The 26,566-nt window shown below is 36.6% G+C and overlaps 4 protein-coding genes across 4 annotated transcripts; 3 read left to right on the top strand and 1 right to left on the bottom strand.

Annotated features, from left to right (window-relative positions):
• Window positions 1-1,944: 1,944 nt before the first annotated feature.
• On the top strand, window positions 1,945-5,627 carry LOC113740019 (uncharacterized). Its single transcript, XM_027267495.2, has 5 exons — window positions 1,945-2,909; window positions 3,711-3,768; window positions 3,878-3,961; window positions 4,262-4,403; window positions 5,070-5,627. The coding sequence occupies exons 1-5, from the start codon at window positions 2,366-2,368 to the stop codon at window positions 5,439-5,441; spliced, it is 1,200 nt and encodes a 399-aa protein (XP_027123296.1). The 5' UTR covers window positions 1,945-2,365; the 3' UTR covers window positions 5,442-5,627.
• A 1,649-nt stretch (window positions 5,628-7,276) lies between these two features.
• On the bottom strand, window positions 7,277-9,869 carry LOC113738517 (probable WRKY transcription factor 40). Its single transcript, XM_027265756.2, has 5 exons — window positions 9,528-9,869; window positions 9,345-9,401; window positions 8,786-9,127; window positions 8,483-8,599; window positions 7,277-7,939 (listed from the first exon to the last, which is right to left on the bottom strand). The coding sequence occupies exons 1-5, from the start codon at window positions 9,600-9,602 to the stop codon at window positions 7,574-7,576; spliced, it is 957 nt and encodes a 318-aa protein (XP_027121557.1). The 5' UTR covers window positions 9,603-9,869; the 3' UTR covers window positions 7,277-7,573.
• An 11,090-nt stretch (window positions 9,870-20,959) lies between these two features.
• On the top strand, window positions 20,960-22,463 carry LOC113738780 (dehydrogenase/reductase SDR family member FEY-like). Its single transcript, XM_027266048.2, has one exon. The coding sequence runs from the start codon at window positions 21,200-21,202 to the stop codon at window positions 22,307-22,309; it is 1,110 nt and encodes a 369-aa protein (XP_027121849.1). The 5' UTR covers window positions 20,960-21,199; the 3' UTR covers window positions 22,310-22,463.
• Window positions 22,464-24,503: 2,040 nt separating this feature from the next.
• LOC113738577 (CBL-interacting serine/threonine-protein kinase 5-like) lies at window positions 24,504-26,333 on the top strand. Its single transcript, XM_027265820.2, has one exon. The coding sequence runs from the start codon at window positions 24,696-24,698 to the stop codon at window positions 26,061-26,063; it is 1,368 nt and encodes a 455-aa protein (XP_027121621.2). The 5' UTR covers window positions 24,504-24,695; the 3' UTR covers window positions 26,064-26,333.
• The last annotated feature ends 233 nt before the right edge of the window (window positions 26,334-26,566 follow it).

Below are 26,566 nucleotides of genomic sequence, written 5' to 3'. Positions count from 1 at the left end.
ATTAATGTAAGTTGTCTGTGTGGATAATCCAGCTGTTATAGAATTGTTAATGCTTATAGCCGTCTAAACCAACTGCTAATTTAACTAAACTCTCAAGTCGCAAAGGCGGAAGTCAAAGTCCAATTCATGAAGAATTTTCTTTAAAAAACTTCTGCTAACGTCCGCAGACACTCTTCTTTTTTTTTTCTCTACTTTAAGTCATATTCTAAAAATTATGAATAAACTTGCCAGCAAGTTCTGTACTAGCTTTCTGAGTACTTTTGGGGGCATAATTTCCATCTCAAGTTTGAGATTTTGTTTAAATTTTCTTTGCAATTTTTTAATTTGTTGACTAAGTTTAACTCCATGATTTTATTGACATACTTCATGCATACAACGAAGTATCCTTTTCTATAATCTATTTTCAACGCTTTTTTTTTGAGTTAATCTAGCTAGTACCCATTGAATACTTGTTACTATACCTAAAATTCATCTAATCTACCATATATATATATATATATATATGTACAAACTAACAATTATTACCCTCCTTTGCATATATATACTTTCCCTATCTAATCTTACCTACCCTCCCTTGTATTTGTTTACTTTTTCTAATTAATCTTACATTTTTTAAAATATGACCTCTGAAATATATATCAATGTGTGCTAAATGTGCACTTGTTAGATAAGTAATTTTTCTTTTGGGACATTTTTATAAATCTTCGCTAAGGTTTCTGACTATTTCGTTGGCTTCTCTCCAAATATCGAAAATTACACTAACCTCTATTGAGGTTAATTATTTTGTAACATTTAGACCCAACTAGTAATTAAAAAGTGATATTACAAGAGAGAATATAACGTGATTCCACCATTACCCCTCATCTATTACATTATTTAGTTTATGTAATACTAACCTACACATTAAAGAAAAACATTAAAATTTGCTATTTATCATTAGGAATTAAATCATATATAGCATCCAAAAATAATACATCAATCTATATTTTCACTTAATGCATTATGCTAATTACTTTTTCTAGTTACATATCTATTGTTAAACATGATCAACAAAAAATAATCAAAAAAAAAATTGCAACCAAAATATTACAGAGAGCAAACATAAAGATCATAAATATCCTTGTCAATATATTAAGGTTAGTTGCTGAGATTTTTAATGTATTTAAGTTCGCTCTTTGTAATATTTTGGTTGTCGATTTTTTTTCGATTATTTGTTATTGTTATGTTTGACAATGGATCTGCAACTAAAAAGAGTAATTTGGATCTTATATATAGAATGATATATTATTTTTTGATTCTATATGTGATTTGATTCCTGATGGTAAACATCAAATTCTAGTGTTTTTCTTTAATATGTCAGATGGTACTGGATTACCTAAATAATATAGTAGATGAAGATCAATGATGAAATCATGTTATCTTCTATCTTTTAATATCACTTTTTAATGGTTGGTTGAATTTAAATGTTATACAAGATAATAAATCTCAAGAGAAGTTAAAATAATTTTTGAAATCTAAAGCGAGACCAGTGAAATGGTCATAAACCTCAAGGGAGGCTTTTGAAATTATCCCTGTCTTTATGCCCTTTTAGGCTCAAATTTAATATTTTTTTTGCAGCAATTAATCAATTTCAAACTAGAATAACTTTTGTTTTCACCAATTTAGCAAAATACACCAATACAAGCCAAAGGAAACAAGAACCCTATGCATGTGACACGAGTTTATTTATCCAGCATCTACACCACCCACCAAAATTACAAAAAAAAAAAGGAATGGAAAGGAAAGGAAAGGAAAAAAAGAAAGAAGAGAAGAGAAAATATGGTACTAATACTAATAGATTTATTGTCACCATTAACAAAAATTTGAAAATCCCCCAACAAGAGAAAAAAAAAGTGAAATAAGAAAAATAAAAGGACTAGGTTCCCCGAGTCCAGGCTGCCATAGCTGATGTGGCAAACTTTTACTGGTGACCTTTTCTGTCTTTTTGCTTTCAAATTTCATTTTCAGCAATCATCATCATTCATCACCAACTCCGATTCAGTGGTTTCCATCTAGAAACATCCATCTTCCCTGAAGCAGCTGCCGGCTGGTTTCTACCTGATCATCCAACTGCCACAGAATTTCTCCTCCTACAGTATTCGCCTTCATCGTAACTAATGCATCCACTTCTACCATAACCCCTGTCTCCTCTGGGTTTTATTTCACTAGTCTCCTCCCCACCCTACTACAATGCGCCTTTCACTTTCTCACTCTTCATACTACCCAAACCCTAGCTACTCAGCAAATTCAGCAATTGGGATAGTTTTTCTCACTGATCAGTGAATTTTAACTAAAATTTTCGGCAAATTTGGGTGAATTAGAGGAAATGTCTGGGCCGCCGCGAGTGAGATCGATGAACCATGCCGAGTCGGAGGTCCGCCCGGTGCTCGGACCGGCGGGTAACAAGACGAGATCGGCATTGGAGCTAAGGAAGCCCGTGAGTAAGCCTAAGATTAGTAGTGTGAACAAAATGCAGGAAGGAGAGGAGAAGAAATCTCCGGCCACTGTCACGATGGAGAAGGATTTGTCCCCGTCTCCGAAGAAGAAGTTTGGGGGAGCTTCAGCTGCGATTATGAGGCAGCAGCAGCAGCGGCAGGAGGTGAAGTCGTTTTTGATGAGGTCGAATTTGTCCATGAATGCTTCTTGTTCGTCGGACGCTTCGACGGATTCTTCCCAAAGCCGGGCGTCGACAGGGAAAATTAGTAGGAGAAGCTTGACGCCCACTCCGATTAGACGGAAGCAACAACACTGTGGGCCAAAAGTTGAGAAATTGGAGAAAGTTGGTTCTGAGGTTGACAGTGCAGCTGTTGTAGGACTAGCTGATGATTCTGTGGCTAAGAAAAGGTGTGCCTGGGTCACTCCAAATACTGGTAGGATTATTGGGCTTTTATTCTTTTCTTTTTTCCCCCCATATATAGAAGTTTGAGCTTTATTAGGTGTAGCATCCTTCCGTGTAGCTTGTTCAAAGAGTCGAGCAAAAAGTTTGAATTTTTCATAGAAAGTTATGTTTTTAGTGTTCACTGGATGTTTTGTTTGATAAGGTTACTTGTTTGAGCTGATATAATGCGAGCATACATGTTTGGGATGTGACCATGGGAGTGCTGCATATGAAGGACAGAAAATGTGTAATTTGTCTTTGTAAAGGGGTATGTATTGGCCTCCATTTTGCTGTTTTAGAATTCACGCGATTGAAAGTGTCGTCAAAGCGAGTTTGCTTCCGTATAATGCTCACAACTGGCAGTGAGATACACATGGAAATGAGTTTTAGTAATTTTGTTATGAATGAACTTTCTAATTTCATGTGATTCTAAATGTAATTTCTAGTCCTGTTTTTCCGCTGACTTAGTTATTTTTTAGGACATCTCAGGGAATTGTGAAGCATCATTTTAGGGCAGTTCTTTTTGGTATATTAAGAGTCATCTTAGTGCTTCATTTATGCCTGGGTTTCTCAATATGATGTTACTTGTGGATATGTGCACTATGTCAATGAATAGGAACAGGTTTTACTAGGAAGGCAATGCATGATGGTACTATTTTAACTGCTTTGATGTACATTTATTCTCCATCTTTTCGTTCCACTGTCAGTGTGTTGCAATCTGACGTAGTCCTCTTATGTGCATATACCATCCTTTGATTTACTTTTTTGCTAATTAGTTTCTTATTGTGACAAGATCCATCCTATGCTGCCTTCCACGATGAAGAATGGGGAGTGCCAGCTCATGAAGATAAGTAAGAAAACTCAAAAGACCCTGTTGTTTATCTTGTCGATTTCAAAGTTTCATGAACTTGAGTTGACGGGCTTTCAAGTTTGAGTTTGATTGTTTTTGCCAATTTGCAGGAAGCTTTTTGAATTTCTCAGCCTATCCACTGCATTGGCTGAACTTCCATGGCCCACCATTCTCAATAAAAGGCATACATTCAGGTAGGTTCTAAGTCTATGATGTTTGGGCAGATGCTCAAAATTTTTTGTATGCTTGTACGAGGGTCCTGTTCTTTTTTGCTTTAGCTTGTCCAAAATTTGTACTAAAACTTGACGAATTGTTGAAGTTTTCGTAGGCATTTTTTTCCCATAAATGTTGAAAAGCATATATTGGTGTGGCAAAAGAAAATGCATTGAGAAGTAGCTGAGAAAAAGCTAAATCAGTTTCTTTAAAGTAAACAATAGCAGGTTCAAAGTTTTCACATCTAAGTGATTGATGCAATTGAATGTGCTTGGATGCAGAGAGGTCTTTCAGGACTTTGATCCAGTTGCTGTCTCCAAATTAAATGAGAAGAAGATAGCAACTCCAGGAAGCCCTGCTAGTTCGCTTCTATCTGAGTTAAAGCTGCGTGCAATTGTAGAAAATGCACGCCAAGCTTGTAAAGTAAGTACTAATATATTTGTGTAGCTCTATCATTTTATGACTGTTTTTGAAGAGTGATATCTTTCTTTTCACTAGCTGTTATAATTATTAGTGTTCAGTTCGAAGATGAGTGTATTTGAGGTCTTAATGTTTATAGTAGATGCTAAAAGCAGGATGATTTAATGAAATCTTAGTGAAAGATGACCCAAATTAGAACCTAATGGGAGCCTTAAATCTGTCTTATCATATTGAGCATGAAAGAATCTGCTAATAATAGTTTTCCTTTTTTAAAGTGACTGTTGGTGGTGTAAACTCTTGAAGTTTAGTTGTAGCCTAAAGAATGGAAGAATTGGCAGTCCACGTTCAACTTTCAGGCAGTTCTTGCAAACATGATTTTTACGTTCTTCTTATACAAATGAACATATTTAGCATCTCATACTAATCATTCCTTGCCATTTCTTTTTTTTTTTTTAAGGAAAAGAGATAGTAGACAGAAGAATAATTCCCAAATTAGAACTTGTTACCATATTGAAAAACAAAGAGATACAGCACTGCTTAATAGTAGTGTTTAATAGCCTTATTTATACAATCAATCTGGAAAACAAAGGGAGCACTTATGGGTTGTATGCGAGTCAGTGATAATATGGTAATCCATCTAATGAGTTCGTTGTTTTGCTCATGTTGCAGATCATTGAGGAATTTGGGTCTTTTGAGAAATATATATGGGGTTTTGTCAATTACAAGCCTATAGTTGGTCATTTTCGCTATCCAAGGCAGGTTCCAATTAAGACGTCAAAAGCTGATGCAATCAGCAAAGATCTTGTAAGGAGAGGATTTCGAGGAATTGGACCTACGGTTGTCTACTCATTCATGCAAGTGGCTGGAATCACGAATGACCATCTCATAAGTTGCTTCAGATTTAGGGATTGTGTAGATGTGGGTGATGGCAGAAATAAAGATGATGACCTCATAGCCACCATCGAAGGAAAACAAGCCGAGGATTCAGCTGAAAGTGGATTTGAGGAAAGACTAGATGCATTGAGCTTATCAACATTGTGACATGTCAAGTTGATAAATGATGTTGTGCAGTGTATCCCGTGCTTGTGTGCTGTTGTGGGCTAATGCAACAATTTGTTTATGTATAAATGATAATGAATCATTTTTGTTCATTGCATTGTAAAGTGCCAATTAGAATTTGGCTGCACACGACGATGATGTTCAAGGTATCTGGGGTATTCCTGTGAATTGCGGCCGCCTTCTGTATAGGCTTCATGCTACGTGCTTGGCATCAACTGCCAATTGGCGACTTCCAGGACTGACCCTCTTCTTCAATTTTGACGCCACTTTAGTAGCAAGTGCTTTCTTCCAACAGGAATTTGCTGCTGTAGCATTAGAAAGCAGTCCTGCCCGAGGATGAGGCTGCGAAGGTCTATAGGCTACCTCATGTTTTTCTTTTCTTCCATACTGATGGATTTCCAGGCGTGTCCGGTTTCACAGATTCATGGCATGTTTACTGAGACAGCGTTTGCCATGCAGTTTCCCTACCCATTACGCTCCGTGGATATTTGTTGGCAGTCTTGCCAAAGGACTGAAAAACTGGATGTTAGTCGGCAGTTGCAAGTAGAAGGAACCCAACATAAATTAACCGAACTACCTTTTTTGAATGCCAAACAAAATTCTGGCATTGCTTGGTATATGCCATTCAAATCTGTGAACATCAATGATCATTTCAGAAAAATTAGCTGCGGCTTTGAGAAATAATTTCGTGTTTACTTCTCGAGCTCCTCTCGAATTTAACTCTCAATACGACGTTGTTTTCACATGGGAATTCCCATCAGGATCTATGAAAAAACATTTGATCTTCTATGGTTGTATGCTCTGATTTAGCCCCTCAAAGCTGTCGTTTCAAGAAGGGATAATTTCAGAAACCTCTCCTGAGGTTTTTGATAATTTCATGTGGCTCCCTTAAGGTTTTAAAAATTACACCTACCTCCTTTATCCATTTAAAATAACAATGCTAACCTTAATATTGTAATAAAACTCTCTTGCTACCATGTTTATACAAACGATGGATTTTATAATTTTTTTTTCCTTCTTATTCATTTCTCTTCTATTTCATTAAAAGCATAGAAAAATTATCAATGTTGTCCCTAATATCTATACAGATCAAATGTTAAACTAGTAATTTTTTTAATGATTTTTTATATCATCCAATTTTTTTGTAGCTCTTTTTTTGTATCAAAATCAACAATAATTAAAAACAAATGGCCTAAAATCACTACCAAACTATGGTAGTTCCATCACTAAACTAGTCCATATAAACTTTAATTAAAAAAAATAATCCATAAACTTAAAAAACACAAGGTAACACTTTCTTCTCAATCTTAAAAAAAAAACCTATATTCCCAATAAAGCACTATAAAAAATAGCTTATCATAACAAAAGATTTATTGTTATAGTTGATTATTAAATAATAAATAGTGGCATGAAAAACTTGAGACTCCTTTTTTTTATATATAATTGTGTCAAATTACTTTACAATTGTTTAGAAGAATGAATTGAACTTTATAAGATAAGGGCATTTTAAGGTATTCATTAAATTTTTGACCTTATTTTAAGGTTTGATTACCAAAGTGTCAAATTAATGAAGGTAAGTGTAATTTTAAAAACTTCAAGGGAACTAAGTGACATAGCCAGAAACCTCCCCTCAGGTTTCTGAAATTATCCCTTTCAAGAAATGTAGAATCCAGTTGACGGAACAACGATAGACTTTAGCTTGACGTTTAGAGCACAAAAGTCGTGCCACCGCCTCTGGCCAAAAAGTCCTTTGGACAGATAAAAGAATCAAATGCAACCCCATTTGTTGACAAATCCATAGAAATATTAAGGGAGAGTTGGTGAGAAAATTTCTTTCCGAATCTTCAACTAAACAAGTAGCGTATGTTTAGGTGGCTGAATCAGCTGCCTTTTGGGCTTTAGTTGAGGCAGCCCATATTACAACTTGAATTAATCCCTCCCCTTTAACCCATCATATTTTTTTTTGTCCGAAGGATGAAGTTCGCCTACCATACTATCAACTTCAAATTTTCTAATGTGGTATATACATCAAATTGGTCCCATCGATCTTCGACTAGTCAAATACAAGCAAATTGACAACAACCCTTGACTAGATTCCACTACTGTTTCCTTCTTTACCACTTCTCTGTCTGATTATGCTGGAGAAATTTTCCCGATATGGCGGCTGCAAGGGCTGCTTTGAAACTCGGATCTTTGGTCAAGGAAGAAGCCATTTGTTCTATGATATACTGTTGAATTTCTGGTGAATTAACCTTGCGAGTACTTGAATTTCTTGTTTCTTCATGGGATTTAGGCTTGGTAAGGTCCAGGGTAATTGTTGGTCCAGATGAGCTGAGAGATGTTGAGCATGGGACTGGACCAAGTGTTACACATCGGGTAGAGTTTGAGGGTGTTTGATCCATTTTTGATGGATGTGGGTGATTGTGCTCCCCCTCATAAGTTGCTACAAGAATAGATTGATCTTCCACACTTCTTTGGACCTGTGTTTGATCAAATGCAACGAAAATAGTTTAGTAATGCCACTCCAATACTACAAAAAAACTGTAGTAGATTTTGTCAGAAACACTACTAAAACACGGCATGATAGAAAAACATTCTTTCATCTTGGGCCAGAGATTACTTTAGTAATGCCTCTCTGGTACCATAGATAACTTCAGAAACACACATAAAACACGGCATGACAGAGCAGCTACCTCTTATCTTGGGCAAAATTAATGGAATGAATGCTTTCTCTTCAATGTTTATTGCAAGAAGATGATATCGTAGGAATGACTGTAGACAATTTGTCTTTGGTTAATTTAGATTTAGTTCCATGTTAAGCGTATTTTTTTTTTTTTAATTATCATTCTTCGGACTTGTTCGAACTTTTATAAATAGACATAAAAATTGCATGCCTCGCATTTTTCTCCACCAAAAACTGATATTTCTACTAGTTTGATCTGTAAGCTGAATTAATAGTATCGCATAATGAGCTGTTAATTTGCAGTTTCCTGTGCAACGCGCAGGCTAGTAGTTTAGCATACCTTCTTCTTAACGGGGCAGCTAGGAGCAAATGAGCATTTGAAATAAGCTCTCGGAGAGGGGTTATCTCTGGTGACTTTCTGTCCATATTTCCTCCACTGGTATCCGTCCTTTACAATCTGTAATAAAGAAATTTTGCCATTCAGATTCGCAGTATAAAAGGGACAGATCATATTTCAACCTCATACGATCAACTATTTGAAATCATTTCAGATTCACATTGGCTTATTAATTAATTAGTACTTTTTTCCCACATGAAATATGGAAGTTTGTTTTGAAGTCTATGCTAGGGATTATGGACTTACCAGGCTTGTATCAGATGGCTCGGTTCGGGCATAAACTCTTGAAACCTTGGCCTTAATATGCTCTTCCCTTGGTTTCTTGCATGAAGCTTCATCACTCGAGCTACTTTCTGAGGGCCCATTAGTTGCAGCATCAATGATGGTATCATTGTTGTTATTGGTAGTGGTGCTTTCGGATTTTCTTTTTCTTGATCCATTGTTGTTGTCAGTTCCAGGATTCTTGCTCATATAATCCATTAAGTGGTTTCTCAAAGCATTATAGTTCTCACAAAGTACTGTCAACATCTCCGTCAACTTCTTGTTTTCAGCGCTTACTCGGTTCAGTTCCTCTACCAAAGCACCGGCCTGAAAGCAAATAATGGGAGGACCGCGCTAAAATTTAGATCTTTCCTAATCACACTACTCGGTTTGGTAACATAAAATATCAAGAAATCGTACGGTTCGTGCTCCAAAAAACTTAAAAGAGTAGAACTAAGAATCTTTTTTGTTGAATTGAAGAAAACGGGGCTAGGGAAATTAAATCTCGGATTACAAGAGTAGAAGGAGAAGAGAGAGAGCCAACCTCCTCGTTGACGGGAACTGTTGTTCCCCCAATTAAATTGCTTTGCACTTCTTGTTTCTGAAATCGAAGTAGTAAATCACATCAAGAATCAGCAAGTAGATAAGGAAAATTCATAACCAAAAATAACAGAAGATGCTCCAATATATCCTATCTTGTTTGATGATTGCATTGACTTTGACGTACCAGACCATCATCCAAGAGCCGGAGAGGTTTAATATTGAGATCCAGTGAAGTATCAACCAAACTAGTATAATCCATAGGTCCAGTGATTAAAATAGCTTGCCAAATCCACACGAACTGTAGAAGAAGCTACTTCTCCTTTAAAGAAGCTTTTGAGATCAGAGTCGAAACTTAGCAAGGGATGGCTAAAGAGATGATTGATAATAATATTTGCTGAGAAGTTTACTTCTGCTGTGTGTGTGTGTTGATAATCGAGAAAGGATACAGTGGGGATATATACAACCAAAGAGAGGAAGCCGACGACTTGTAGGAAGGAAGGTCGGAAGGAAGATGGCCGGAAGGAATGAAAGAAAATAGTGAAAATAATTTGGTGATATTGTAGTATATATTTATAAAAAAGGCTGGCGTTGGAGACTGCCAAGAAAAGAAAAGTAAGGTTTGGTGTCGGTCATGAAGTTGAAAAGCAAATGGGGAGATCTTGAAATTCTTTGTAATAGTCAAAGTCAAGCCCACCTTAGCAAAGGAAGAGAGAAGAAAGGAAGAAAGAGACAAGAGACAAAGTAGTACCAATCCATACCCACATTTATTTGTTTATTGATTGTTGAAGTCCTGTTTGACCCGATCCTCAGCGTCCATCTATCCATCTGTCCATCTAACATCACAAATTAATTGATACTACTACTAATTCGTAATAAATCAACCACTGGTTAATAATACTTTGTTGTTCTACTTCTACCGGGGAAGGTTGTGGTTGCGGACTTGGACCTTGCTTTCTTGTCACGTTTTCAAAGCATTTTCCACGTTACACATTATTTATATTTATATGCACCGAATGAAATGCTAGTTTATTTCATATACTAGTAGACAAAAAGGGCATAAATTAAGGGTTCAAGAAGATCATACACCTATTAATTATATATATTGCAGATTTTGTAAGAGTAGTTAGGATAAGTTTTGATTTCTTAAGTGAAATTTAGCATTTTTTTTCTCTAAACAGTTCCAGTAATTCGTTAATGAAATTTTGCTTTTTATTAAATAAATAAATAATAAAAAAAAGAAGAAAGGTTGTGTTTGAATTGCATTTTCCGTCATTTTTCATGAAAAAATTACTGTAGCGATTTGATATATGTGAGGGAAAAAGGTGATAGGAAAATGTGATCACGAAAAACGACAATATTTTCCGACGGAAACAAGCAATCCAAGCATGGCCAAAATATACACAAAATTGGGCCTTAGTGCTGGCAAGTGCAGTAAAATAAATATATAGCCAGATATACAGCTAGGAAGCAAGAAAATTAAGCTGTCCTCCTCCACGCGGTTTGTCCTCTGTTTCAACGCAAGGAACATGATAGATAGATAGATAGTTCTTTAATCTTGGGTTTTGAATTACAAAAAAAAAAAGTTGTAAATAAAGTTCAAACAGGTTTGAATGTTTTGAGTGCAGTTAACAGCTGAAGAACTTGCTGACCAGAATGAAAGACTAATCAATTGTTTTCTACGGTAGTTCTTCTATACATACTACTGGTCCAGGATTTGATTTTCTGCCGCGCATCAAAGGGTAATATTTGAATGTACATGTAATTAGTGTCTTATTCGGCTATTGCTTATGTTTACAAACAAAAGTCTCGTATCAGTACGTACTTCTCGTACATGCAACCTTTTCATGTCTGAATAACCAAAAGGTTGACCTCAATTTGAAGGTCAACAACGCCTTATGTCCACCATTTAAAAAAATATATATATATATATGTTTTATTCATTGATAAATTGGTCTAAATTTCAAGAATTGCCTTATAATGATTGTGGCGCAGTAATTTTTTATTGGAAAAAAAATATATCATGGGCCGATCGTATGACTTTTTTTTAAAAAAAAAAAGGAAAAAGAAAAAAATCAGATCATGACCGGATGTTGACTTTTGTAATTCATTCATTATGTTTGAGTATTCAAGATGGTAAACAAATTCCAAATTAATTAAATTTTCAAAAAACGTTTGGAAGCTAGAGATGTTAACAATAGTACTGTTTGGACTAAAGAAATTTTTTGTGTCTCCGTCGTTTCAGATACATTAGAAACCAAGAAAAGAGAAGGAAGGATTACAACAACCGCACGTCCGAGTTGTTGACAAATTCTCTGTATTAAAAATACAAAAATAAATTTTACCCGTCACCCTCCATTCCTCAACTTTTAGAGATAGTCATCTAGTGCTGCCTGCCTTTCCTTTTTATGTTCATTTTAAAAGAAACACTCAAATGAGTAAAAGAACTAAGTACTGCACAATTAGGATACGATACTTGGAACACCTTTTTTTTTTTTTTTTATAACCTTCCATTTTTCTTTATACCCTTTCCGAGTCTAACGGTTAGATTCGAGATTCGAACCCTAAATTTAACAACAGCAGCGAGTAGTAGAATACTCGGAACACTTGAATATCATCCTTGGAAGAATATCAAACCATTCCAATTTCCGGCTTTCACCAAACTTTTGCATCATGCAATGCGTCATTGCTGCCTGATGAACCTACATGTATAAACCATAATCAGCTTTCCCCACACGTTTGAAGTTTGGGAACTTTAACATATTCACGTACATTGGTTCTCTCTCTTTTTGGTGCATAAGTTTAGAGGATGCATCATGCATGTGGGTGTGGAAAAGAGGAAATGAAAATCATCAGATAGTGTAGTATCGTAAGAGAGACAAAAAAGTAACGAATCAGAAGCCAAGCAAATGCAATGAACTGTAAATACGTGTCAAAGTTGGCCGGCAGTGGCAACTTGAGGGGGCATCTCAAGTAAGTATTACCAATTCGACTTTCATACGCGCTGGCAACCTTCAATTAAAATCAACCATATCCACTCCTCCTCTATAGGTATTAACTACAGCTAGACAGGAATATTATATTGTTGTTTTATTCCATGGTATTTATGTTTTCAGTTCTCCTCAAAATGTTTTACAAGACCTATCCGTTGCTGTTGCTGGTCAGCCCTGTCTAATTTAACAGTTGTGCAATCTGGGCAGCCCCAGAAAAGACGTAATAATGGCAAACCTGACATGGGAGGTTTTTCCATGACTTCCACCAGTTTAGCCAGCCATAATTAAGATTCCCGGCCACCAATTTCTTGGCTCTGGCAGCTGTCTTCCTCAGTCCTCTCTGTTTCTAATTGCTGGTTGCGAAGGGCGCCACATAAAAGTAAAACCACCTACTCTTTGACTCTTGCGGAGAACCCCCACAAAAGAAGAGCAGAAAGAAAGATAAAATCGACGCAGTTTACACGCTCGGAGGCAAGGCAACCTTATTATGTTAGCAGCTAGCAACCGACACGGTCTTTACACTCTGGGTGGATGGATTGCACACGGAAAAATAAAATCTGAAACTGAAAAGTGTCACTACCACCGGAAACTATTAATTGTTTGGAAAGGAATTTTCTAACAAAAAATCTCTATCTTTTTAACACATTTTTTAATTATCTTTTTACATCTCATATATCAAATCGTTGCAGTGCATTTCCTACAAAAATTTCAGAAAATTACAATCCAAACACAACCTAAAGCACTACTGATTAAGCAAAATAGTGAACGAGGAAAAACCAATAAAATTCTCTTTCTTTTTTTTTTTTTGGGTTCACAACTCACAAGAGCAGATTTGGATGCATGCAAACTTATTAATAGTAGTATAAATGAAATTTTACAGTGACAGTTAAAGAAAGATTAAACCGTAATTGAAATCATCATTCTAAGGCAATAAATCAAGAAGCTAAGATAGAACTTTAAGTCAGTGATTTTTTTTACCTAAAAACTTCAACAAAAAAGAATCTTACAAAGAGGGGGAAAAAAGAAGCCTCGATTATATTAGTGGTTCATATTCTTTTTCTTTCATTTTTAAAGTCAACTTTTAAGAAATGGTACACGAAACTTGTAGAGAGAGAGATATATTAGTATAAACCAACCAACTTAAAGACTAATCGAAGGGGGGTGCCGACCGGAAGTTAACCTTGGACGGCATTGGAGTGGTACGTCATAGTCCTGAGGTCAGGGCCGACAAAGGATCAATTAAGCAGAAGCCAAGTTTACAGTTTAGCCAAATAGACAAAGCTGCAATTGCAAATTAAAACTAAAGTGAATGTTACAAAGTCAAAAAGTCAGCCAACCTCAAGACTTCACCATGGACCATGACCACACACTTCTACGTGCGTGTATTTTGTGCGTTCATTGAACCTTTCAAATCGAAACCCAACAAAAAATTTTCTACGTCTGTCCACATTCATGAACTGGATAAAGTGGTGGGCAGTAATGTCCATATCCAGTTAATTGCAGGACTACAGCAAAAAGAACTAGTAAATACAGTAGCAGCATTTAGAAAAAGAAGAAGAAATTGCATTGAATTCAAAAAAGTGGGGATTAGCACGTGTTTAGGACTCTTTAACATTCGTTTTTTGTTTTGTACTGACTAATAGGGAGATTAAAATGGTCGCTAGTGAGTGCAAATTGCAGCACCTGAATTTAGACCCTTTGAGTGGGAGTGGAATATTCAATCTGCGGGCCAGATTTACATGGCGGCCTACATCTATATGGCAGAGTAGAAGAAGATTCCTGCTTCCTGCATGGAATTAAATTCATCTCTTCCGTCCGCATCTAAAAATATATAATTCCGTTCTCCTTTCACTCAAGTAATTCATGATGGTCATCGTACCGTGAAAAAATGGCAATCGCTTCTTTTTGTTTTCGAGAACCAAAAACCTTATCCATCTCAAAATCTGGCAACTAATGTGGACTATAGCTAGGCTTCATTTTGTTCCATTCCAGATCATTACTAACTCTTCATTGTGTATTGTATTCCTCTCATAAGTATTAAGCCCTTAATAAGAGTGTACATATATATATATATATGCACTGAGGAAGCTTATAACGTTGAGATTTCAAGAAAAGTTGGTTCAAATTTAAGTTTTCTTACCCTCACCTTGCTTAGAAAGAAAAATTATAAAAAGGGATGTACGTAAATCCTATGTACATAAAAAGGGATGTATTTTACTCCGTATGTAACTGACCTTTGCAAGATTGAACTTTTTTTCTTTTTCCTATTTTCTTGAACAATAGTACTACTGTTATCTAACTGTGATTGGTACTGGTGAATTTAAAAGGGGGTATTTATGAAATCTGCTTCCGCAAATATTTACTTGTATATATTTTTGTGTCCTTGACTCTTTCGTGTGCATAACAGTAGTAGGTTTTTAGCCTCATTTTCTTGCTCCTCCAACTTTTCTTTTCATTTACATGCTCGGCTGCTTCCACTGGTCTGCGGCATGGCGTTGACCGTGAGAGACAGAGGGCTTGAATTGGAAGTTGGAAATGAAGCCAGAATTTTCCTAATCAAGGGGCTAATAAGATGTTTCATCAGACTAGAATACATTCTACATGTATATATATACACGTGTGTGTACGTACACATACTTGACAGAGACAAAACATTGGAAATGCTTGTATATCTTTAGCAGACATGAAGCAACACCAAGTAGTCCATAAACCAATTCCCTTTCTCCATAAATTATAAGAATCCTACCCAAGGCTCTATTTGTTTGACTAGAAAGTAGCGTAAGAAAGTGCGTCATGGGAAAAATGAGGTGAGGTGAGATAAAGGAAAAGGAAACTAATTTTCTCACACGTGTATAGTTAACAAGGAAATGATGCAAGAAAATATAAATAAATTCTTGTGTTTGTTCAAAACTCGTAGGAAAGTTATTCCTATTCACTTTCTATCTAACGTTTCCTCCTCGTTCACCCTAAGTAACAGCTAGCCCAATTGCATCTGAATCTTCATTCTAGCTCTCAAGAGGGAATTTACTTAATCTGGGTATCAAGTTCTTCTCTTTTTCCTCTTGAAATGCGTGACTGTTTAAGTAATAAGTAACTGTTTAGGAACAATCTTCGTTGAAGGAAAGTCACAAAAATTAAAAAAAGGATAAAGCAGAGAGAAAAGCAATCATGGCCTAATTTTATTTTTTTTTTCTGTCAAGAGAGGGAAACTCACACACCCGATTTGATTAGAAACACTGAGGAGGTCAGCGACTAAACGTAATGTTAGGGGGATCCAATTAGGAGTAATCATGGCCTAATTGCATCTCTACCTTTTAACCATGGATGCCCCAAAATTCAAAACAGGAGTGATTTATGATAGTGAAAGCCCATAATATACAGTGCTAGCATTCCAGAATTAGGCAGAATCCAGCTTTCAGGATTCCCACGGAGTGAGCCACTTGGGAAGAAAAACGAAGGGCGTCCAGAATTTCCATCGAGCATTAATTGGTAAACTCTCCAGGGTCTTTGGCTCTTCCATGTCTTCATCCGGATAAGACATGAAAAATGGCCACCGGTGAATTTGAAGAACACAAAACGACAAATTGCCTCCCCCCGCCCCAAGTCTTTGTGGACTCAAATCAAATTGGCTGCTAAGTGGTACCAGTCAATCGGGGCAAACAAATTCAGTAGTGTAATCTCATTTGTGGTCTTGAATTCACAAGTTATAAAATTCCCACTGCATTAACTTTAATGCTGAGAAACTCAAATTTGACACGCTTTCCCCGCGTTGCAACTCCAGCCGCTCATGTCATTTCTGCGACGGTCCAAGTCTTTCTTTATTAGCTGGTAACTCTCTCCACGTACATATGTTGTTGCATGATTGCATCCCAACAAAATCACCTACTCCTTCCTCACATTTCATTTTTATGCCAGGAATTTTTCTTTTTGACCCAAAAAGAAAAAGAAAACCGACTAATTTTCTTCTTCTTCTCCTCCTCCTCTCCCTGTGCAAGTGGATTTGAATGCCCTGACCAAATCCTGAAAGAATCACTTCTTGACAAGATTTTGTGATTTTCAACTTAGAGCCGCAGTTTATTGTAATAGACTAATAGGCTGCCAAATCAAGACTGGCCAAATATTTGATCACTTGTTCCTGCACAGGCTTTAGGAATAACCGCATCTCTCTGGCTTACGGTATCATCATGTTTTTAACCGTCTAATCGTACGGATAATACTCGAGGCAATTTCTTATAACTAAACCGGACAACTTTAAAAGTAGTCTACTGCATGCACAGTCAAACTATACCATGCAACGAACATAGAACAAATATGGTACTAGAATACAAACGTACGAGTTTGAATCCGTAACATGGAACGCCTCAAAGAGCTTATCCAAATGTACTTTTTTACCATTTCTAGAGCTTCCCTCCTTCGTTTGTCGCTTCCTATTGTCGATCCCACGGTGGTTTTAAGACATTGGAAAACAAGTCTGATCAAAATTCTTTCGCTTTCTATAGAAGCTTCTGCGGGCCAAACGAGAGTTGCCATTTCCACACACATGGAGTAAACAGAAACTGGGGCCATGCTAGCTTAAGATAAGACCCCTTAAACCCACATGCGGAGAACGTTGCCTTATGATAGCATGCCTGATCTCATCAACGCCCTTAATATGAATGATGATGTTCCTACAATTTGGTCAATGGTCACACAAGATTACAATAAGTCCCAATCAGATTTAATTAGGACAGACTCCCTTCGTCCCGTCAAATTTGTTTCCTTACACAATCAAGAAAAGTAATAAGTGCATTTGGATAGTCATTATTATTTGCCTCCAAATTTTTTATTAAACACAATTTTCAATACAATTTTTTATCTTTTCAATCACGTATTTATTTCATATGCATCACATCATAAAAAAGTGCTACAATAATTATTCCAAATAATCTCTTATCCAAACAAAAATATTTCAAATATTTTTTTTTTGGTAAAACACTTATAGTAACATCAATAATTGGGATCATATTAGAAACCTCCCCTAATGTTTCTCCTAATATCACTTAGCGCCTCTGAAATTTTAAAAAATCACTTACCTTCGTTCGTAACTGCACAATGACTATATTAAGCGTAACCGGATACATAATTCATATATCAAATAATGGTCTCAAAAAATTAAAGGAAAAAAAAACAAAATTCACCTTCTTCTTTTTCACCTTTCTCCAACATTTTCTCTTACTCATTTTTTTTGGATGACTAAGCAATTTTTTGTTTGTAAATACTAATACAAATTGAATTTTGTTTATCTTTTTCGTTTTATGATGACAGAGTCGGGTATGATTTTTTGTTTATTTTGAATAAATATTTATAATGATTTAGTACAACTTAAAGGTTTATACCATGGTCAGAAGAGGTTGGGGAAAAAAAATAAGGTTCACAAGAAATTTATTTTGGATATATAGAACTTAATTAGTGCTAGTGTATTTTTTTATAAATATCCTTTTTGTTTTGCAAATTTTTATTTTTATGGATTATAGCTTTACACTACAGTGGTACCACTAGATATTGTTTTTTATGTTGTGATTTTTTTTTTTGGAGTAAACAAAATGGTTTAGTTTAGGAGTATTTTATTTAGTAAGATGAGCAAAAGGGTAGTTTAGGATTTTTAAAAATTTTGTTACACAAATAACAAAAGTGAGGGAGGTAAGTGATTATTTTTAAAACCTTAGGCATACTAAGTGATATTAAGAGAAACCTCATGGGAGGTTTCTGATATTATCCCTCAATGATACTTCCAGCGACAGAAACTAACTCAAATTATTGTGCAATAGGACTTTTATTTTGAGCAAAGAAAGGCAAAATGCCATCCCACAGGCATCTTCCACAATTCCATGTCATGCTAGCGAAAAATTAATACACATTCACTTAGCCTGTAGACGAGTTATAATGAAACGTCTAAATGGAAATTATAAATTTTCTCGTTAATAACTTGAAATTATATAAGTAATGAACCATCGGGAGGATTGGATTAAACGATAAATAAAAGAGATTATAAGTAGGAGGTCTTTGATTTAAGACCTCCCACTTAATTAAAAAAAAAAGAAGTGATAGAACGTACTCATGTTATCTTGTTTCATTCTTAGTCCAACAATTACATTAATTGGGTCACCAAACTTTCAAACTGCTCGAAGAGATAATCAAACGTTTTTTTTCTTGTGGTGTCCAGTCCATTTCGTTGAACATACTCATTTTGTTTTTTGAATATTACTAAGACCTAAGACACTATTAGTAGATTCTTTGATTAAAAACAAGTTCTCAATCAATACCCACAATTCATTGCTTCATCATCTTTTTGTGCACCAATTTTCGTAGCTTTACACGGTGATAATGGTACGGCGCCGGCCCCGGTTGGTCTTCTCCTTTGTTTTTTTTAGTGTGCACTATTTCCCCATAGTCTATGCAAGAGAGTTGATTTAAAAATGTCATCATCCATTTGGTCTAAGCATTTAAACTGCCCATAGCATGTTGAATGCGTTAGGTGATGATTCTAATGCGTACGATTTTAATATTCGGGGCCGAAATTTGAACAGTGTATTGTTGGTTGTTGTCTGACTCTAAATTTTTGATGTATTTATTGGTTTAGTCTACGGACTGAAGAGTTGACTTGGAAAGCGCGCAGTGGCGAAAGTTGGCGCACGCTTTCTGGACGTGGGAGACACGTTTTATAGGTAGTAGAAATAGAATACCACTGTTTCAAAATACGGCACATGTAAAAATTGGTCCTCAGTTTGAAGCTACAGGTCAACCACCACCAAGGAATACTATGTACTACTGCCATAGCTTTGGAGGAATACGAGAAGAACAAAGTGAAATTGACTGAAAATTTGATGGGTTTCTGAATATGCCTCAGCTATTGAGAGAAAAAAACTTACAGCAAATCTGTGATGTCCTGATTTGTTTGATCATTGGTGTTGCCAAGTTTAGATGCTGGATTAAGTTCAATTGTAGATCCTAAAATGGGATGCAACCACGTTACTTGTACTAACGTTAGCAAGTTGTTAGTCATTTAATCGGGATAACTCAAGTAAATTAATTAAGAAGATCAAATTGCAATTGCTCTTTGAGTCTTGACAATGGGATATTATGGTCAAATCGCCCTTGTCGAATTGGAATTTTTTTTTTAATTAATTTTTCATATCTGTAGTATTTGTAACTTTGTATGTCTAGTACTGTAATTTTTGTCATTAATACGAACTTTATTATTTAGTGAAATTATGATGTGTTTCATGAAAAAGAAAAGAAGAAGAAAGGAATTGCACTTGTTACTGTTCCCTTCCTACCTGTTCCTTCTCCCACCATTTCTCATGGGATTTAAAGAAAAGAGACTTCGATTGCATTTTTTTGAACTAAATCATCACTGAATCAAACAGCTATCTTTGTACCCGCCGATGAAACTTCCAGAGATGAATACAAGTCAAGGTATTCAATCCCTTGACCACCTCGGTGGTGATCAACTACTCTAAAAGTAGATAGTTACATCTTTTCAGCTTACTTTTTCAATGAACTTGAACGTTTGTTAGTTTTTGGACTTTATGGAATCCAAGATGGAAGGAGTGTCGGTCCGATTGCAGTCTAATCTTAATCAGAAGAAGCCTGAGAAACGAGCTGTCTTCGGCCCTGTTGTATTCGTTGGGGAGAATCACAATGGAAAGTTCCAGGAGTGGAATACAGATCAAGGCCCATCATAATTTCTGTTCGAAGACTAGCCCATGAAAGGTTTAGGCGTTGCGAATTTCAGACTCATCTTGAATGGGCTTTTAGTCTGCAATGGTGGGAGACAGACATGTGGTCTTCCCAACTCATCATGATTCAAATCCACGGCCCAAAGAGATGGTCACACTCTGCATTTCAAATATTTTGTAGAAAAAAAATGTGACAATTGCTCAAATTGTGCGAGAAATCATGTTCTTAATGCGGAAGGAACTCATCTCTCACCTTCGAATACAAAAATCTGAGATTATGCAGTAAGCAATAACAGGTGAATGTGTTAAAACAGCCCTTCATCTCATTATGATGAAGAGCATTTCGGGGTTCAGCCCACAAGTATTCAAGAAATTGTTTTTGCCTGACCTGTGTTTCAACGTTAATGGCACAGGTTTTTGCGTGCAAGAACATGAAGAATCTATACAATTTGAGGTATTAGGGGGGCGGCGAGGGCTAGATTTTGTGATCGTCATCCGTTCAAGGTATGTATCCCGTTTCATCTAAATTAGCTTGTAATACCTAGCTCCCATCTTGCCAATATATTGGCCAAAAAAAAGTACCATATATAAGATTTTTTTGCGTTGTTACATTCTTGCATTCTGTTTCCCCGGAAGAACAGAATGAAGTTGAAATGCTGAGAAAAGAAATACTCTACATTCAAACGATTATTTTCCTCTCTATACTTCCTTTTCTTTAACAAATTCCAAAATTCTAAAGAGAAACTGAAGGAATCAGATGATGAAATCTCCCACGCAACTTTATCATAGAAAATGCGTGATATTTCGGTTAAAGCATTCATTCCCGATTTCCTTCACATATATTGCTCGTTTGACCATATTCAATCTCTACATGGATCATGCATATACCTCACAGACATTGGCTCCAGAAAACGCTTATAACGTGATGATGATGTTCTTAAGCATACTCCAAATTGCAGAACAACACCAATGATTGCTGCAGATCCTCTTAATTGATTTCTTGGCACAACAATAAATGTCTCAAAAATGCAATATTCTTGAGGGGATTCTAAAGCCTTTCAGGTTTTCTGGAATTTAATTATAACTTTTACTTGAGACACAGGTGCATTTCTTGAAATAGAGAAGAAGATAGGCAGGCATAAACAGTAATGGCTGCCCCCTCTTCTTCCCTGTTGAAGAAGCAAGAGAATCAGGAATTGGACTGGCTGGAATGGCTCAGAGGATGGTCTCGTTTGTTATCCGAGGGACTCTTTCAGAAAATCAAAGCAAAACATTTGCCCAGGAAATATCCCTTACCGCAACTCAGTGGCCTTAGTTGCATGGTTACCGGAGCCACTAGTGGTATTGGACTTGAGATAGGCAGGCAATTGGCAGAATCAGGAGCTCATGTTGTCATGGCTGTAAGAAATCCAAAAGCAGCCCATCAAATAATCGAGAAATGGAACGATAGGCAGCCTAATTCCAGGCTCCTCAACGTCGATGTTATGGAAATCAATCTTCTTTCTCTAGAATCAGTAGTGAAATTTGCAGAATCATGGAATTCATCCATGAAACCGTTGCATGTTCTAATCAACAACGCAGGGATATTTTCCATGGGAGAGCCACAAAAGTTCTCAAGGGATGGATATGAAACGCATTTGCAGGTCAACCATCTTGCACCAGCATTGCTTTCCGTGCTACTTCTGCCATCCCTACAACGAGGAGCTCCAAGCAGAATCGTAAATGTGAATTCTCTCATGAATGTTGTTGGATTTGTCGATCCAAATGACATGAATTTCTTTTCTGGTAAAAGGAAATTCACAAGCTTAAGGGCTTACTCGGGTAGTAAGCTAGCACAGGTGATGTTCACCAGTATTCTTGCTAGAAATATCCCCCAAGGCATTGATGTATTGTGTGTTGAACCTGGATCTGTTCGCACAAATGTTGCAAGGGATCTCTCAAAAGTGGTGCAAATTGCTTATCAATGCATGCCATCTTTCCTTTTTGATGCTCAACAGGGGTCGAGGAGTGCTCTTTTCGCGGCCATTGATCCAGATATCCCAAAATTTTGTGGTAAGTTGAAGGCTGAAAAGTTGGCTGTGTGCGCTTACTTTTCCTATTCTTGTCGTCCCATCAAGCCTGCCAAAGCAGCATACAATGAAAAGACTAGTGATTTGGTGTGGGAGAAGACGCTAGACATGGTTGGCCTTCCTTCTGATGCTGTGGAGAAGCTCCTTGAGGGCAAAGAAATCCACTGCAGATATGGATCATCTCTCTGATCTGATGAATGGAACATTTGGAAGCTTTGCTCTTTTGCTCTTTTAATTTCTTTACCATCTTGGACGGGGTTAGAGATGTATGTTCATGTCCACTGGACAAAAGCAATTTACTATCTATTTTCAAATGGAATGTTTGAAAGCCCTTATTCATGAACTTAAAGTCACAAATATTTCATTGGTTCCTTTAGTAGAGCATGGAAACTATCAACAAAAAAGAAGGGAAAAAAAAGGGGCATCAAATGCAATAATGGACCTGATTTTAGAATTCATCAACTAATGTTCTCCTTCTTTTAGCGGTTTAACAAAGTCCATGTTATAATTTTAGGGAACAAAATGTGAGAAATCAAAAGAAAATGATTTGAATACCTACAAAAAGAAAAAAAAAATAAGAATAAGAATGAAACACTAAAAATAAGTCTAAACTATGACAGTTTAACAACGGAATATATTCTCTAACATAATAAATTGATGTTGTCTAAGACCAACATTAGAACCAAACTGGAGCCCGTAGGAACAGTTCCTGCAACATGGTGTGTGCAAAGGATTATCAGTGACCTTTTTTTTAATTAATTTATCAGAATATATAAGTTTTTCTCTGTCTTTTCCTCATTTTTCCCCCTGTCTTGAATCCCTATTCTTAGCCTCCATTTGATTGTGAATTCATTTAAGAGATCCTCCCCGAGGAAACAAACTTGCAGCTCTGTTTTGAAACTCGGACCGGACCGGCCGGTCGAATCAGGAACCGGCCAAGTGTCCGGTCCGAATCATGGTAAAAAAACGGAAATTTAAAGTTCGGTCAAAATCGGTCAAAAATTGGGTTTGATCGGAAAAAAATCGGTTTTTCTGGTTCAATGGCCATTTTTTTTAAAAAAAAAACTCAATCTTTTCAATATTATGTTTTGGCCCCCTAAATTGTTAAAACTTATTAATATACCTCAAATATTTCATACTTTATAAATATTGTCCTAAAATTTGATGTTATTTTTCAATTAAATTCATAATTTTAATTCTAAACTTGTTAATATTTATTAAATAACATAAACTGCTACTTGATTGTTCTAATTTCTTTGTATTTTCTTGTTAAATATATTTGAAACATCAAATATATATGAATATACCTTTATTAATATTAACATATTATTAGATATTTTATATATAATATTTTAATTTTTAAATAATTTTTATTGATGACGTCATCCGGTTCGACCCCTATCGACCCCCGGTCGAACCCATTGACCCCTGACCCCTGACCTCGGCCGAGTCGATACCCGGTCCGGTTCTGAAAACATAGACTTGCAGCACCTAATAAATATATATATTACAGTTTATACATCTCCATTTTTTCTAGAACTGAACTTCTATACCTTATAACAGAACTGCTCTACAGTTTTTTTTTTTTTTTTTTTTGTGAAATACCTTATAAGTCATAAAATGATACTAGTAATAAGTGGCTTCCTCAAAAGAAAATTCGTACATTAGCTGACTCCAGAAAAGATCAAAAGCACAAGTCTTGTCACTAAGAATATATACCATGGTCTTCAATTAACACTAACCACTTGTAGTTTTTTTTTTTTTTTTTTTTTGAATTTCTAATTTTCAATTTTAGCTTAGGTCCCACCATTTATCACTTGAACACAAAACAGACACTCCACATACACAAAATAATTCAAGAAGAATATGGCTCCAATGGTGACCAAACACAGACCCATAAACCTAAAGCTTGAATAATTGTCTTTTTATTCTTACATAAACCCTCTTCATGAAAGATCAACATCAGGATAATCCTTTTCGCAATTCACTCTTCTAATGCATTGTCTCTCTCTCTCCAATAGACCAAGTTGATTCGGCATTCCTCTTCAATTACTTAATTTTTTTTCCCCTTAATAAACCATTGTATTCATTTTTCAATCAAATAGTTTAGGTCCCACCAATTAATCACTTAAGCATAAAAGAATAATAACAAAACCACACATAGAATCCAGCACGAATGGTAAACCCACAAGACCTAAAAGGAAAAGTAAGTTGTTTTTGTGAAATTGTTAATTGAAATGGTTTATAATTCTTTATTTCCCTGTCAACAGAACATCCCAAGTTTTCCACTTGTCCCATTTTTAGTGGGACAAATTTCCACATAATAATGTTTGTAGATATTTCTATCATTCTATTTCTATGGGCTTGCCGCCCTCTCCAGTCCTTCCACCCCTCTGCCTTTGCCCCAACGCCAAAAATACCAAAACCATGTCCTCCTGTCACTACTAAACAACCCCCTCACTGGAACCCAAAGGAAAAGGGAAAAAAAAAAAAAGACAAACCTCTTTTATTCACTCCTTCAAGCAAGCAGCCCATATAAGGAGGCCCTTCAGCATCTTCCTCCAGGCGTTCATCAATGGAGGTCCAATCAGAAAAGTCGTTATCCGAAACCTACGGCCTCATCAATGGCAACAGAAACATCATTTTTGGCAAGTACGAGATGGGCAGGCTGTTAGGCCAAGGCACCTTTGCCAAGGTTTACTATGGTAGAAACCTCAACACTTCCGAAAGCGTTGCTATTAAAGTAATCAACAAAGATCACGTCAAGAAAGACGGCATGATGGAGCAGATCAAGCGAGAAATCTCGGTAATGCGTCTGGTTCGACACCCCAACGTGGTGGAGATCAAAGAAGTCATGGCTACAAAGCAGAAAATCTTTTTCATCATCGAATATGTCAGAGGCGGCGAGCTTTTCGCCAAAATCGCTAAAGGGAAGCTCAAAGAAGAGGTGGCAAGAAAATATTTTCAGCAATTAATTAGTGCTGTGGATTTTTGCCACAGTCGCGGGGTTTCGCACAGGGACCTGAAACCGGAAAATTTGCTTCTGGACGATGATGGGAATCTGAAAATTTCGGATTTCGGGCTTTCTGCTTTGCCTGAGCATTTGAGAAATGATGGGATGTTGCACACTCAATGCGGCACCCCTGCTTACGTTGCGCCGGAGGTACTGAGGAAGAAAGGCTATGATGGTGCAAAAGCTGATATTTGGTCGTGTGGGGTTATCTTGTATGCTCTGCTAGCCGGGTGTTTACCATTTCGGGATGAAAATGTCGTGAAGATGTACAGGAAGGTTTTCAAGGCCCAGTTTGAGATCCCACCTTGGTTTTCAAGTGATGCAAGGAGGTTGGTTACAAAGCTTCTAGTTGCCGATCCGGAGAAAAGGATTTTAATTCCAGCAATCATGAGAGTCCCCTGGTTCCTCAAGGGATTCACCCGGCCAACTGCCTTTACAATCCAAGAACCGGGTCAAGACAATCTTGACCAGAAGGACGACGTCAACATAGAAGCAAATTTGGTAAAAACGAAATCATCGCCGCCTTTTTATAATGCATTTGAGTTCATATCATCAATGTCATCAGGATTTGATCTATCTAGTCTATTTGAGAACAAAAGAAAATCAGGTTCACTTTTCACATCCAAGAGCTCTGCTTCAGTGATCATGGGAAAGTTGGAGTCACTGGCCAAGAAGCTCAACTACAAAATTGTTGGTGCCAAGGAATTCACCTTGAAGATGCAAGGGGTTTCCGAGGGCCGAAAAGGGAATTTAACGGTAAAGGCCGAGGTGTTCGAGGTGGCGCCGGAGGTGGCCGTGGTTGAGTTTTCTAAGTCCGCTGGTGACACACTAGAGTATAAGAAATTTTGTGATGAGGATGTTAGGCCTGCCCTCAAGGACATTGTATGGAGTTGGCAAGGTGAGAGTAATTGCCAAGACCAACCTCACTAATGCTAGTTCTTGGAAAGCTATTGTCTGCATGGGCATTGGGTTAGATTTGATAAGTTCCTCCCTAACAGCCGTTTTTGCATGCCTTTTGTTTTGCCAATTTTGTATGGACATGCTGTGATGCAGTAGTAGTGTCGATATTTTGTGTTTGTAAATGATGCTAGTTCAATTTCAATTTTGTGTTTGGATGATTGTGCTATGGGAATGTACATAGCATTGTCAAAGCAAGTTCTTAATACAAGCAATTAAGCTAAATTCAGAGTTCGAACTTAAGTTCGAGCATATGATTGTTATTTGACTTGGGTATACACCTATTCAGAAGTCAGAATGGAGTTTGAAAGAATTTTGGCTCCCCAACCAAGTTTTCATGGCAACACAAATGTCGTATTGACGAATCCCTCAACTTTTATTTTAGTTTAGATTATCTTTCCATTATGGGTGGTTTGTGCAGTTGAGCGATGGCTGTGCAGTTGGAAAAGGGTTTCTGGGACAGGGTATGACGAGGT

The sequence above is a fragment of the Coffea arabica genome, chromosome 4e, assembly GCF_036785885.1.
Source record: "Coffea arabica cultivar ET-39 chromosome 4e, Coffea Arabica ET-39 HiFi, whole genome shotgun sequence".
Lineage (NCBI taxonomy): Eukaryota > Viridiplantae > Streptophyta > Magnoliopsida > Gentianales > Rubiaceae > Coffea > Coffea arabica.
The sequence above is the reverse complement of the archived record's forward strand: the minus strand, read 5'-3'. Positions and strand labels throughout refer to the sequence as shown.

Bases quoted from the DNA above. Each gene is read 5' to 3' on its own strand.
- LOC113740019 (XM_027267495.2), top strand. From the start codon at position 2,366: ATGTCTGGGCCGCCGCGAGTGAGATCGATGAACCATGCCGAGTCGGAG. The intron at 2,910-3,710 runs GTAGGATTATTG...TATTGTGACAAG, and splicing joins CTGGGTCACTCCAAATACTG to ATCCATCCTATGCTGCCTTC. The intron at 3,962-4,261 runs GTAGGTTCTAAG...GCTTGGATGCAG, and splicing joins AATAAAAGGCATACATTCAG to AGAGGTCTTTCAGGACTTTG.
- LOC113738517 (XM_027265756.2), bottom strand. From the start codon at position 9,602: ATGGATTATACTAGTTTGGTTGATACTTCACTGGATCTCAATATTAAA. The intron at 9,402-9,527 runs GTACGTCAAAGT...CTTCGATTTCAG, and splicing joins GGCTCTTGGATGATGGTCTG to AAACAAGAAGTGCAAAGCAA. The intron at 9,128-9,344 runs GTTGGCTCTCTC...ATTTGCTTTCAG, and splicing joins CAGTTCCCGTCAACGAGGAG to GCCGGTGCTTTGGTAGAGGA.
- LOC113738780 (XM_027266048.2), top strand. From the start codon at position 21,200: ATGGCTGCCCCCTCTTCTTCCCTGTTGAAGAAGCAAGAGAATCAGGAA.
- LOC113738577 (XM_027265820.2), top strand. From the start codon at position 24,696: ATGGAGGTCCAATCAGAAAAGTCGTTATCCGAAACCTACGGCCTCATC.